A 13,728-nucleotide genomic window follows, 5' to 3' on the forward strand; every position below is an offset into this window, starting at 1 on the left:
AACCTGATTTAGTAATGATGCATCTCCTGTTCTTGTCTCTGCGGCCCCCTTTTCCATCTGCTGCTTCACCCTGAGGTGGTGGGCAGAGGACAGGAGAACGCACACACACACACACACACACACACACACACACCTACACACACACACACACCTGCACACACACACACACACACACACACACACACACACACACACACACACAGCTGCATCACATTACTGCATTTTCAGTTCAAGCAACACCTTTTTGGCTTACACTTTGCCCTGTCTAAGACTTGTCTTTCATCCCTCATTTGCCTTTTAACATTCTTTATTTTCTCCATCAAGATTAGAGGCTTTTCATTTTTTCCTGTTTCTCCTGTCAAAGAGGCAGCACTCTTCTATCGAACTGGAAATGATGTCTCTCTTTTTTTACACCATCGTTAAGCTCACAGTATGACCTGAACATCCACATCCATCACATGCTACCGCCATGATTTATGTATCTTGTTTCTTTTTTGCTGCTGAATGTTTATCAATTTCAGTGGCATATTTTTATTCATTGACTCATTTCTGTGCTTTTAGTTTGATTCTTGAGGCAATTGGAGGTGATGTGTAACTGGGGGCAGGTGGGCTTTTATCTCAAGTGCATATTTGAGTGCAGACACCTGTTTTGGGCACAAATAAACTTTAAGTTTTACAGAGATGTGATGTGAGGGAGGCTCAGCGTAAAAGAAAAGGAGGGGGTTGCTCTGAGAGAAAAATGAAAGGCAAAATAATAAGGGGATAAGATAACCCTTTTTCTTTTCAGGTAGTTGGAAAAGACAATGTCAAACTTGGTGACATTTGGAATTCCATGTAAGGGTGATTGACACCAACTTTGTGTGTTTGTGTGTGTGTGTGTGTACGTTATTTGTGTTTGTGTGGACATGATTGACATGGTAAATTGGAAAGGTCAACTGGTGCGGGTGTTTGGTGCAGACAGCAGAAGGATGTAACCTTCCAGGAGTCCACGCTGAAGGACGGAGGGAGAATCTGAGCCAGTGCTGGGATTTGGCTGAAATAAATGCAGGAAGAGTGTAGGGTTGTGCAAAAATCAAAATTTATAAAGTCGGATGTTATGGAGCGGACCGAATATTCGGATACTCGTCATTAATAGGGCCCGAATATCCGGAGCCCAGAAACTGCTATTCAGGCCAGCCCTATTTGTATGAAGTATATGAACGACAGCTCTCTTCAGTTCTGGTCAGATTTACGAGTGAGATGCACAACCGGGTGTATGAAGAGGAAGCAAACGGAATGTGAAATTTTACCACCTGGGTCGTTCAAGATTGGCACAGAGGTCTAAGGTCAACACTTCAACCAGCTTATTATTTTACTGTGTGTGTGTGTGTGTGTGTGTGTGTGTGTCCATGTGTTTCCTATGTAAAAGTGTCACTATTGGAAATTGGAGTGTTACATTCGTATAGCTACAGATATGAATTTCAAATAGACGTACGTCTCTGTGTGTGTGTGTGCGTGTGTGCGCGCATTAGTGCGTGTGTGTGTGTGTGTGTTTTGGAGCCAGAAAAAGGACCAGAGCGAAGGGAGAGTTGAGATTGACAGGGTAAATTGGAATGGTAAGGGTTTTTGTGGTTGAAGTCTGGGTTTAAAACAGCCGAGAGAGAGAGAGAGAGACAGAAAAGACCAAAACGTGTTGCTTAAAAAGCATTCTTTTGCTCGGAGAAATGTGACAATGAATGTCGACGTGGGTGGATGAGGGAGAACGAAGTCCGAGCGGGAGGCTAGACTATCACCCCGGGGCAAACAAAGTCTCGTTGGTGCGTAGATGGAGGGACGGGGTTGTTTGTGTGTTGTGGGCGGGCAGGTGGAGGTGAGTCATGGAGGGTTTCAGGGTGTTGCAGCAAATAGGTGACCCACAGCTGAGGACTGAAGGGTGGACACCTGCATAGGTCGACTGGGAACGTAACACACCGGGACACACAGCAGCACACTGTTGTCTTGAATAGCACACAACACACAAATACAGTACTTATTCCCTGTTGTGCAGCAGCAGCACACACACACACACACACACAGTGGCAGAGGACATGGTGACCTGCTTGTTTGTGGGTCCTTCAGGCGGCTGAATACACAACAGTGAATTTATGAATACAAATCATCCTCAAGTCTTAGACACATAACGATATTTTCACCTCAAACCACATTTAAAACACACAACATTAATATCAGCTGTGATGGTTTTAGACGAAAACAGAACACACCTGAGCTGCAGCGGTTTGTCTCTGCGGTGAAACGCTCATCAGTGAAAACATTTATAAGATGATAAATGATCCAAGGCCTTTGAAAGGACTCTGACAACAACGAAAGATGGGAAAGTTAGTTGAAAATGTTTTTTGTGGAGTTGACTCTGTGAATGTCAGATGCTTTGTGGTGTTGTGAACTCTCTCTCACTGCTGTCCCCTGATGTCCCACTGGTTCCTCTGTTTGAAACTGAAGATGACTCAGAATGACACATCATTTGAATACAGATGCAGGACTGTGTGCCCCCCAGACCAAACTCTGCATGTTCATGTTTGTGTGTCTGTTTGTATTTGTGTGTGTGCTGACCCCCTTTTTGGACTCGCCAAAGTAACAGACTCACCAATATCACTACTTGACAGCACAAACTGTGCTCTGTGCTGGTTTGGACATTCTGTTTTTGATAAAATTACAAACTGAGCTTCATTACAAATATTACTGGTGGAAATACAGCATGTATAGTAGATCTTAAAAGTCTACATATCCTTGTTAAAATGCCAGGTTTTTGTGATGTAAAGAAAATGAGACCAAGATAAATCATTTAAGAACTTTTTCCAGCTTTAATGTGACCTTTAACCTGTGACATGAACCTATTCATGAGATTGTCTTTGAAAGAAGATCCTGTGTGAATACAAAACAGAACCACAATCTACATCCTCCAGAATAACTATACAGTTTAAACAAAAACTTCATGAAAGCCGGATTTACTGCAGGACTATTTCAAGTGTTTCTAAGTGTGCAATATAGGCAAGACAGGGCAGGTTTATTTGTATAGCACAGTTCATACACAAGGTAATTCAATGTGCTTTACAATGACAAAGAAATTCATTCAACACAGAACTTTAACATTAATTATAAATTAAGGTCATACATTAAAACCATAGAAGTAAAACATATTTAATCAATAAAGATGCATTTAAAGTCAAGAAATTAGATTGAGCATCTAAGAGAAAGATGCAGTAAACAATATGGTTTTCAGGCCTGATTTAAAAGAGCCAACAGTTGGAGCAGACCTCAGGTATTCAGGAAGTTTGTTCCACAGGTGAGGAGCATAATAGCTGAATAATAGCTGAATGCTGCTTTATTATTTTTGATTCTGGTTCTGGGAACACACAGGAAACCTGTCCCTGATGACCTGAGGATTCTGGGTACTTCATATGGAGCATCCAGAGAAACTAAGCGGACTATACAGGGGATATGAAAAATCTGCACACCCTTGGTAAAATACCAGATTTTTGTGATGTAAAAAAATTAGATCAAGATAACCAATTCCACAACTTTTTCCCCCTTTAATGTGACCTATAAACCTGTACAACTTGATTTGAAAAACAAACTGAAATCTTTTAACAGGGGAAAGTAAAAATAAAATAAAAATAAATATAATATGGTTGCACAAATATGCACACACTTAAACGAATACTTTATTGAAGCACCTTTTGATTTTATGACAAACTTTTTGAGTAGGAATCTATCAGCATGGCACATCTTGACTTTGCAATATTTGACCACTCTTCTTTGCAAAAACACTCCAACTCTTAGATTGCGAGGGTGTCTCCTGTGCACAGTCCTCTTCAGATTGCCCCGCAAATTTTCAATCAGATTCAGGTCTGGGCTCTGGCTAGACCATTCCAAAACTTTAATCATCTTTTGGTGAAGCTATTTGCTTTTGGTCGTTGCCATGGTGAAAGATGAAGTTCCTCTTCATCTTCAGCTTTCTAGCCGAAGCTTGAAGGTTTTGTGCCAACATTGACTGTTGTTTGGAGTTGTTCATAATTCCCTCCACCTTGACTAAGGCTGAAGAAAAACAGCCCCAAAGCATGATGCTGCCACCACCATGCTTCACTCTGGGTATGGTATTCCTTTGGTTATGTGCAGTGTTATACATTCTGGAATTATGCCAGAAAAATTCCACCTTGGTTTCATCAGACTATAACACATTTTCCCACATGCTTTTGGATGACTTCAAATGTGTTTTTGCAAAATTTTTATAGAAAAGGCTTCTTTCTTGCCACCCTACCCCATAGCCCAGACATATGAAGAATACGGGAGATTGTTGTGGCATGTACTACACAGCCAGTAGTCCTTTAATGTTGCTGTAGGCCTCTGGACAGTCGCCCTAACCAGTTTTCTTTACGTCTTTTCATCAATTTTGGAGGGATGTCCAGTACTTGCTCATGTGACTGTTGCGCTGTATTTTCTCCAGTTGGTGATGACTGTCCTCACTGTGTTCCATGGTAGATCTAATGCCTTGGAAATTCTTTTGGACCCTTCTCCTGACTATTACCTTTTATAACCATGAGATCCCTCTGAAGTTTTGGAAGCTCTCTGCTGACCATGGATGGCTTTTGCTGTAAGATGTGACTAAGAAAAAGTCAGCAAAAGCAGACTAGAACAGCTGAACTTGAAAGATGGCAGGTGTTTACTGACTCCTGTTTAACATGAGTTTGAATGTGATTGGTTAATTCTGAATGCAGACACATCCCCAGTTATAAGAGGGTGTCCACACTTCTGCACTCAAATTATTAAATTTTTTTTTTTTTTTAACTTCACTACTTTACTGGGAGTGTTTTTGAGAAGAAGAAGGTTCAGTTTAATGGACAGTTAACCCAGTTTTAAAAAATATACAAAATATATCCCCTTTGCACCCCACAAGTTGTGTCCTTTTCCACAATGTAAGCTGATCCTTTCCAACCCCACAGAGTTTGGAATAGCTCCAGGCATGATATCCTGATTTTCATAACTGGAATTCTGAAATGATGGCTGGGTTACTCCTTTTGGAATAAAGAGAAAGAAAGACCTGATTGACTCTACATGCATCCAAAAAAGACACTCAGATATGTTCCCTTGTCTCGGCCAGCTGTATCCTCCCAGTTCTCATGTTTTTTTCTGTATTTTTGTTCTATATGTAGTTTGTGTATGTGTATTTATTTTTGTTGTATTTATTCCTACCGGGGCCTCTTGGCCAGCTTATGTTTGTAAATGAGAACTGGTTCTCACACATTTTTACCTGGTTAAATAAAAGTCAAATAAATAAATAAAGAATGGCTAACCTGAATCTGATTGAAAATCTGTGGGGTTACCTAAAGAAGAGTGCCAAGATGTGCCATGCTGATAGACTTCTACCCAAAAACAATGTATTAAAATTAGGGCTGTCAAAATTAGCACGTTAACGCGGATTAATCCAGCACCATAATTAATCAGATTAAAAATTTTCACACAATTAACGCATCTGCAGCGCAGAATGTAAAAGTGTTTAACTGTTTAAATTTTTTTGAGATCTAGGTAATGTTAAAGATGTATATAAGTTGGTTCAGGTTGTTCAGTCATTATTTTTCACTTTATTTTCAGGTGTACAGCTACATTAAAAGTTATTTATTAATGAATGTTGTCAAAATGTTTCTGAACCGTACTGAATTTATTTGATTTGATGGTCAGTTATTGATTACATGCAGACACTAATAAAACTGCTAGATTACATCAACATATATCACACTAATTCAAGATTAGTTCAACATTCAGATTTTCTGGACCTTTGCTTTAATGCATTTTCTCTGACTGGACCTCTTTGCATTTTAGTTGAATAGCCCTGCACTAAACAGCATGCTGTCCCAAAGACAGAACAGTCCACCAACTTACAGTAATATGCACACTCTGCAGGAAAGAGGTTTTTTCACTGAGTACAGGTGTTTAATAAACATGTTAAGTGCAGATATATTCCCTTCTTTCTTGAATCTGTTTCCTCATGCAAAATGAAATGCTATTAATATGCATTAAAAATGAATATTTAATCATGATTAATCAAAATTAATCTACAGCAACCATGTGATTAATGTGATTACAAATTTTAGTCGTTTGACAGCACTAATTAAAATCAAAAGGTGCTTTGACAAAGTATTAGTTTAAGGGTGTGTATATTTATGCATCCACAGTATTTTAGTTTTGTATTTTTGCTTCCCCCTGTTACAAGATTTCAGTCTGCTTTTCAATCACGTTGTACAGTTTATAGGTCAAATTAAAGATGGAAAAAATTGTGAAATTATTTATCTTGGTCTCATTTTTTTCCGTCACAAAAACCTGGTGTTTTAACAAGGCTGTGTAGACTTTTTAGATCCCCTGTATAGTCTGCTTCTATTTTATAATGCACACTTAGAAAGCACTTGAAGCAGTATATCCTGCTGTCATGAACTTTTTGTTCTGACTGTGTGGTTCTGTTTTGTATTCACACAGGGAGAATATTCTTTCAAAGATAATCTCATGATTAGTTTATATCTATCAATTAATTTCATATAAAGTACAGTAAACAGAAACAACAACAACCTTTTTTATTTACAACAGCACTGGTTCTCCAGGTGCACCGGCGTGCAGTTTTTTGAAGTGTTTGGCAGCTACATTGTTCCAGCTGCTTGGAGAATTTAGTGGATTTAGTCTGTCTCACTTGCTGCCGTCTCCGTGTAAACCAATGCAGTCAGTCATTTGGGTAGCTGTCTGTCATGCTGTTGAGCTGTATTGCATTATACTGAGAGGAAAGTCAATAAAAAAGAAGAGTGAAGTTCCAAAAAAATGTGTCACAAAGTGTAAAAATCAAAAAGCCTTTATTCTAATTGCCCCTAATAAAAGGCTTTTTACCGTTAGAACCTTAATGCAACATTGATTATTTTCGTTTTAGCTCCTGTGTGGCGTCACATTGCTGTCAAATCCAATAGTATTTTTTTTCCCCACTATGTATCAGAAAGTGTGGACTAAATATTATAAACACTTCTCAGCTTAACATCAAAGCACAAACAGCCACACAAGAAGTTGTGTCGGAAAAATATAGCCTAAAAGTGGCAACACTGTGATTTACTTTCTCAACAAGATTCCAAATCTGATCACATCCTTAATGCCAACTTTCAGTGCTTGACAGTTTTCGACACTCATTGCTGTGCACACATTTCAGTCGGTGCCAACAAGTTTCGAGGCTCAATACCTTAATACTTGGCCTAGTCTGCAGCAGATTAGTTTGTATTTCCAATAGAAATGATGAAAACTGTCTGGCTGTTTATTCTTCTCAAGTTTTCCTCAGTGTGTCTTCTAGCTGCTTTGTTTTTTCCTTATCAGCTGTTTCGCTCACTCTGTGTTAGTGTGTGTGGCTGAGTGAACTTTGTGCTGATGCTGATGCGATACGTCAGAATCTGAATTACGGCCCCAACGCACATTTTTCACTGCACACATTTGCGGATGGAAACACACCAACACACTCTCGGTATTCAGGAGTTGAGTGAGCGGCTGAGTGGCTGAATAGAAGCGTGAGGGGGTAGCGTATTGATAGATGAATAGTGAATGTAGATTTTCTGCCAGTAGAATGTCAATGCCATCGTTTTCTTGCAGCCTACAGTCTTGCTACCTCCAGACTTATGACAAATACGAGGAGAAAGACGGAGGGGGAGAAGAAAAGAGTGAATGAGAGAGACAAAATTTAGTGGCTGGCAGTTGATGGATGGGCTACAAACAGCCCGTCTTCCTCTGGACTCCATGATAACACACCATTTCTCTCTTCCTCTCTGCCTGTTCTTCCCCATCATCCATTTCTGTGTCTCTTGCTTTCTGTTTGCATGTTTTTTCCTCCTTCTTCCAGAAAGGAGCCTCCTTATCCAGTGTGCTTTGGAAAACTCCGAGACACCACAGAGCTGCCGGTTTTTCTTTTGCTTCTCTTTTTGTGTATTTGCTAAATGTGTTGTTCTTTTTTTTTTTTTTTTACTGCACCCTGAGGAAATATTTGAAATCTAAATTGTATCTCTCCCATTCTCCCCCTTTCTCCCGCTCTATATCTCCCCTCTTCTCCAACTTCTTTTCATCTCATTCTCTCTGGCTGACGGACAGTTGGCAAGAAAAACCGCGGGTCAACAGGTAAAGAACCCATTTACATTTGCATTATCTGTCCTGCTCTTCCACTCGGACTTCTCTGTCCATCTGAACAGAAACAAATGCTGTCGTGACCCTTTGCTCAGACCCAAGAGCTACTCGGCTAAATGCTCTGCCGAAGGTCACATTAGCAGCGGTGATGGGTACACACTGTAACAGATGTTTCTCTGGTGAAGTTTTACTGTTTCTGGTGTCTCATGGCTAGAAAACCTACAGTTGACCTCTTCTAACCTTAAGGCCGCCCATCTTTACACCATCTGGCAAAACATTCTGAGCACTTAAAGGCTGCATCTAACATTATGCATATCCGTCACGATCCATTGCTGTCTGACATTTGGTTCAGCCTGAGCTATATTAATCTACCACTATGGGTGCTTTTCATTATGCTAACATATGTTTCCTTGCTTATACACTCAACCTAGAAATTGTTCTCCCTCCACCATCATGGAGGATCTTCCAATTACTGAAGCTTTTCTAAGAGACGAGCAGATTTGGAAAGAATGTGAGAAAACACAGGTGTATCCGAAGCGGAAGTCTTTAATTAGAAACCTTTGTGGGTGCTAACAGGTGATACAGCTGCAGGAATTCATGAGCAACTGCCAGCCCTTAAAACTAATGCTATGGAATGAAGGATTTCTCATTTAGAGTCTCTTTTTTGCCTCTTATTTGCTCACTGGGAGGAGCTGAAGACGTGTAAAGAGGGAAGTGAGGAGACGCGTTAACTTAATGAAAAGCATCCAGAGTTTAAACAGTCTGTGCACTGAAAGTAGAAAAAAACAGCATCGGCTTTGTTTCAGTACCCCCAGGATGCGTTCAGTGTGCAGCATAGTGCATTTTGGGTTACGATTAGGTGTAAAATACAAGTGAAACACAAAATGACACTGAGCGGGATTAATTAAAACTGACGCACTGACTGAAACTGAAGCATATGTTCCATCTGACAGAAAAATCCATCAAAACACACAAAGAACAGCTTTTTCCCCGAGTCCCCATGCAATGACAATAATATTTATTTAAATATAATCATACAGTTGTAATCTTGTGTCCCTTTGTTGATGGTTAGGTAAAACTTTGTTACATGTGTTGTGCGTTGTTTAGTTTTTTTGTGATCAAAATGCATTTCATCCTCCTCTGTAAAACAGAAAACTATTTTTGAGGAGATCTGCACTCAGGGAGCATTTATCAATGAAATGTGATTTGGAGTAATTAGCAGAAAATATTTTTTTGGATTTGAGAATGTGGTTGAGGTCAGATTTGTCCTCATAACTGTTGCCCTGCAGAGATAAATATGGCGTATGGAGGCTCCAGATTCCATCATCGCTGTGTTCACTAAGCCCCGCCCACATTTAATATAATCAATCACATCAAATGGATTCTATCATCTCCACCCATATATATCATAAGTGATGGGGCAAATATTTAAAATATTGACCTAGATAAAATGCAGCAATGTAAAAATGCCTATTCCTGCATGAAAAATCTTCCTTTTCATAAGATTTCTCATCAAATATAGTTATATTTTAAACTAATAGTGCTGGTTTGATCTCTCTGAAGGTAAAATCAATGTTTGAAGAAGCTGCTTACTCTTCAGAGATATCTGAGATGTAACTCTGATTACACTGCTCATTGTCAGAAGCCACAAAGGCTAGAAACCACTTGTTTTAACAATGTGTTATTATGTTTTTAAATGCTCGCTATTATATCTATCGCATCCAGTGTCAAAGCAGTGAGATAAATGTAGTGGAGCAGAAAGTGCAATGTAATGTTGTGTAGTGGAATGGAAGTATAAATTAGCTAGGGCTGCAACTATCGATTATTTTAGTAATCGAGTATTCTATCGATTATTGTGGCTATTAATCAAGTAATCAGATTCCACGCTTGGCATGCGCATTATAGCATCAAAAGTGGAAATGAGCGCGCTGTGCAACAGAAAACTGTCCTAGTGGAACATGGGCGGACATTTGCGGTGTATTGTACATACATAGTGTAGTACAGGGGTATTGTACATATATAGTGTAGTATTTAGATTTAGTTTTAGATGATGCAGAAATCACATGAATATGTTTTTATGTTTGGTCCATTTAAACTGCTGGTACTGCAGCTGACAGAACACCAATAAGAAAACTGATCAGTTTAACTTAACTGACTTACAGTTGCAGCTTTTTATCATCATAAATTTTTATGTTCCTCATTGTTCTCCATTAAGACAACCTGTTGACTGAAGCAGATGAACACAATCATTTCATTTTGTGTGGAAAACTAGTCAAATGATGTATTAAACACTGCTGTTTGTGTGGATGAGTTTGAAGCAGAAAGTCTGAGTTGACAAGGAAAGTTGAAAACAACTTCCATACCTGTTAACTGAGGTTTTAGTTTTTGTCGAGCCAACTCACACAAAGAAAGTCTGACTATGTCAAAGTGCCTTCATAGTTCAGCCTCTGATCTGCTAAACACCGTAAACACTAGAAAAGCTGCATCGGTTAAAATGGAAGCATCCCGTCAACTTTAAAATCCCCTTATCATTTATTGATCATAGGTCTAGGTCCGGACTGGGACCGTGGTCCACCAGTTGGTGTCCTGGGGTCTAGTATGTAGTAGATGCAATGAAGCCTTGATTCAGAGAAGTTTGCCTCGAGGAATTTTAGTAATCGAATTACTTGAATAACTCAAGGAATCGTTTCAGCCCTAAAAGTCGTCCACAATGGAAAGAGAAAGGATTTCAAAATCGTACTTAAGTGGATGTAGTTAGTTGTTTTCCACCATGACTGAAGACAAAAATGCTTTAGCTTCAGTGCAACTTTCAAAACATTCCCTGTTTGGGTTCCCTGTCCCTGCAGTTAGCTGGCATTATCCGTACGTCGAATATCATTTAAACCACATCAACACTCAACAATTGGCGTCATTTAAACCAGACAAGTCGTGCAAAATGGATCTTTTTCTGATATTTGGCATTATATGTCGCATTGTTTAGGACCTCATCACTCCCTACAGGGACTGAAAATTCAGCACTATAAGAAGTAAAGCGTGGCAGCAGTAAGATACTGTATAGAAAATAGCACCGGCTTACATTAGACACTGCAGGAGGATGCTGGAATGAAGGTGGAACTCTGAGAACAGCAGCGATGGCAGTGGCAGCAGATGACAGTGCAGCTTTCAGGTGTTCAGACAGTGAGCAGAGCACTGGTTGCTTCAGTGCACTGACTCAATGCAAACAGCAGAATGTATGTGTCGCCTGTCAGGGCTGTGTGAGCTGTGGTGAACTCAAGAAACCTGCAGGTTTTACTTCATTTTGTCTGCTCCATCAAACATTCTTACTCATTGTGGCAGCACCACTTTAGCCCTGCAATAGTGTACATACTTGAATAAATACTAGTGCTGTCAAACGATTAAAATTCTTAATCAGATTAATCGCAGGGTTGCTGTGGATTAATTTCCATTAATCCCGATCACATCTCATTCATGTTTGGATCTATTAATCGCTTTTGATTTTGCGTGCACAGACTCCAGAAAGAAGAGAATATATATGCACTTAAGGTGTTTATTAAAGAACTTTAAAGGTTCTTGTTAGAATCCCAAACTAGCACGTTTTGCGTTAATGTGGTACTTTAAACTGGACGTGCTTTGGTAAAAGAAAACTCCATCTTGCAGAGTGTGCATATTGCTATATGTTAGTCGAGTGTTTCGTCTTGTTTTTTTTTTTTGGTTGTTTTTGGTTTTTTTGTGTTCAAATTTCCCACCAAGAGGGCCAGTGTGCTGTTTAGTTGGGGGCCCAGACCGATATGGATTCTTTGCTTGAATTCCAATATTTGGCAGAAAAAAAAATCAGATAACTGATTAAATAGCCGATTAATTTAAAATATATATAATGAAAATAACTTCTTTTTTGGTCCCTTGAGGCTTACAACAACAAAGATATGAATTACAGGCAGAACATTTTACTGTTCTACAATACTTCTTTAATATTTGGCTAACTTTACAACAGAAAGGAATTTTCAAGTGCAAAAACATGCAACAAAGCATTTACACCTCTGGGAAATTATATAACCTTAAAAAAAAAGAGTCAGTCTATAAATGAGTTATGAAATGCATTTTGTCTTGTACTTATTGTTGCTGCAAATTAGAGGTAGCATATATATATATATATATATATATATATATATATATATATATATATATATATATATATATATATATATATATATATATATATGCATGCTGTATTTAAGCAACATAATGAGTGGAGCCAAAACATTAGTTCTGCAGCCCTCTGATGCCCTTTAATGTTCAATCACATTTTCTCTACTCCATTATTTTCTTTGACATGAAGTTAGGACTCATATGAACCAAAATAAAACCAGAGACTCATTTCTCAGATGTAAAACATGTTATCTTTGACAGAGCTACATTTTAAATATATAATGGTCACAAATAGTCCGACACTAATGTTACTCCACAACATCACAGTGAGTTGCTTTTACAGCCTGGGTCATGTTATAGTATTTCTGACAAAGTAAAACTAAGAGTGATATGACATCATGACGGTTGTTGAAGACAGACAGTAATGTTAATCGTTTGAACTTTAACTTTTTCTCTTAACTGAAACGGGAGACATATTGAGTCATTGTTAATTCCACAAAGTCGTTACAAACTTACCTGTAGGCTCAGCACACTCCTGTAATGTGGCCTGACTGCAGTTTACTCCTGTACGTTACTGAGAAGACAGCGGTGAGGACTGAGGATCGATTGGACTCAGCGCAACATGTATTGAACAAACAGCGCAAGGACATCATTCTGCGCGACTCCGACACTTAACAGCATTTACTGTTTTATGAGAAATTAGGAATATATTGCCGTTTAATCGGCAAAACTCCGGCCGATGATGATTATTTGAAAAGAGCTATAACTGGGCGATTTAATCGGCCGACCGATAAATCAGTTAGGCTGTACTGTTTACCGTCTTCTATTTCAAGTTGCTTCGTTCTGCTACTACCGGGTCAACTGCCCATTTGCACATGCGCAACGGCAAGTCTACTTGGACAAGCTGACCGAATGCGTTGCCAGAGACGTTTCAGGGATTTTGAGTCATTCTGCGCTGCAGACGCATTAATTGCGTTGAAATTTTTAATCAGGCTAATCATGATGATGGATTAATCCTCATTAATTTTGACAGCCCTAATAATTACATTAGTTTTTTTTAAGTGTTAACCACGTGCAGGAGTGTGTAGCAGACAAACCCATGAACCACTGTCAAATGTTCACAACTGTCAGAGTTAACTTGGGGAAAATATTTCATCTTACTTTCTCCCTACTGTACCCAAAAAAACTTTGCAAGCATGAAGCAATCACACACGCCCTTATTTCAGTGTAGCACTGATGAAATGTTACCTCATTATGTCATTTCAAATTTCGTCAAGCAGCTAAAACAGCACAACTGATATAATGCTCAAAATTAATCAAATAACTATTGACTACTCCCGAGAGCTGCCTCACCATTACTGCTACATGCTTCCTGCCTCTTTCTTCCTCCCGTGTTTCTCCCCTGTCGTTCCA

The 13,728-nt window shown here is 39.1% G+C and overlaps 1 protein-coding gene across 4 annotated transcripts in view; it reads left to right on the plus strand.

Moving 5' to 3' along the window:
- The window catches only part of sdk1b (sidekick cell adhesion molecule 1b), a 296,949-nt gene that overhangs the window by 170,994 nt on the left and 112,227 nt on the right, over positions 1-13,728 (plus strand). For 3 of the 4 annotated variants that reach the window (XM_055009968.1, XM_055009969.1, XM_035943818.2), the window contains exon 6: positions 8,137-8,163. The exons of the other annotated variant lie outside the window; for it this stretch is intronic. In XM_055009968.1, the coding sequence (XP_054865943.1) occupies positions 8,137-8,163 (27 nt within the window). The remainder of the gene's footprint in view (positions 1-8,136; positions 8,164-13,728) is intronic. 4 annotated transcript variants of the gene reach the window in all.

Source organism: Amphiprion ocellaris, chromosome 4, assembly GCF_022539595.1.
Source record: "Amphiprion ocellaris isolate individual 3 ecotype Okinawa chromosome 4, ASM2253959v1, whole genome shotgun sequence".
In the NCBI taxonomy this organism is placed as follows: Eukaryota; Metazoa; Chordata; class Actinopteri; family Pomacentridae; genus Amphiprion; species Amphiprion ocellaris.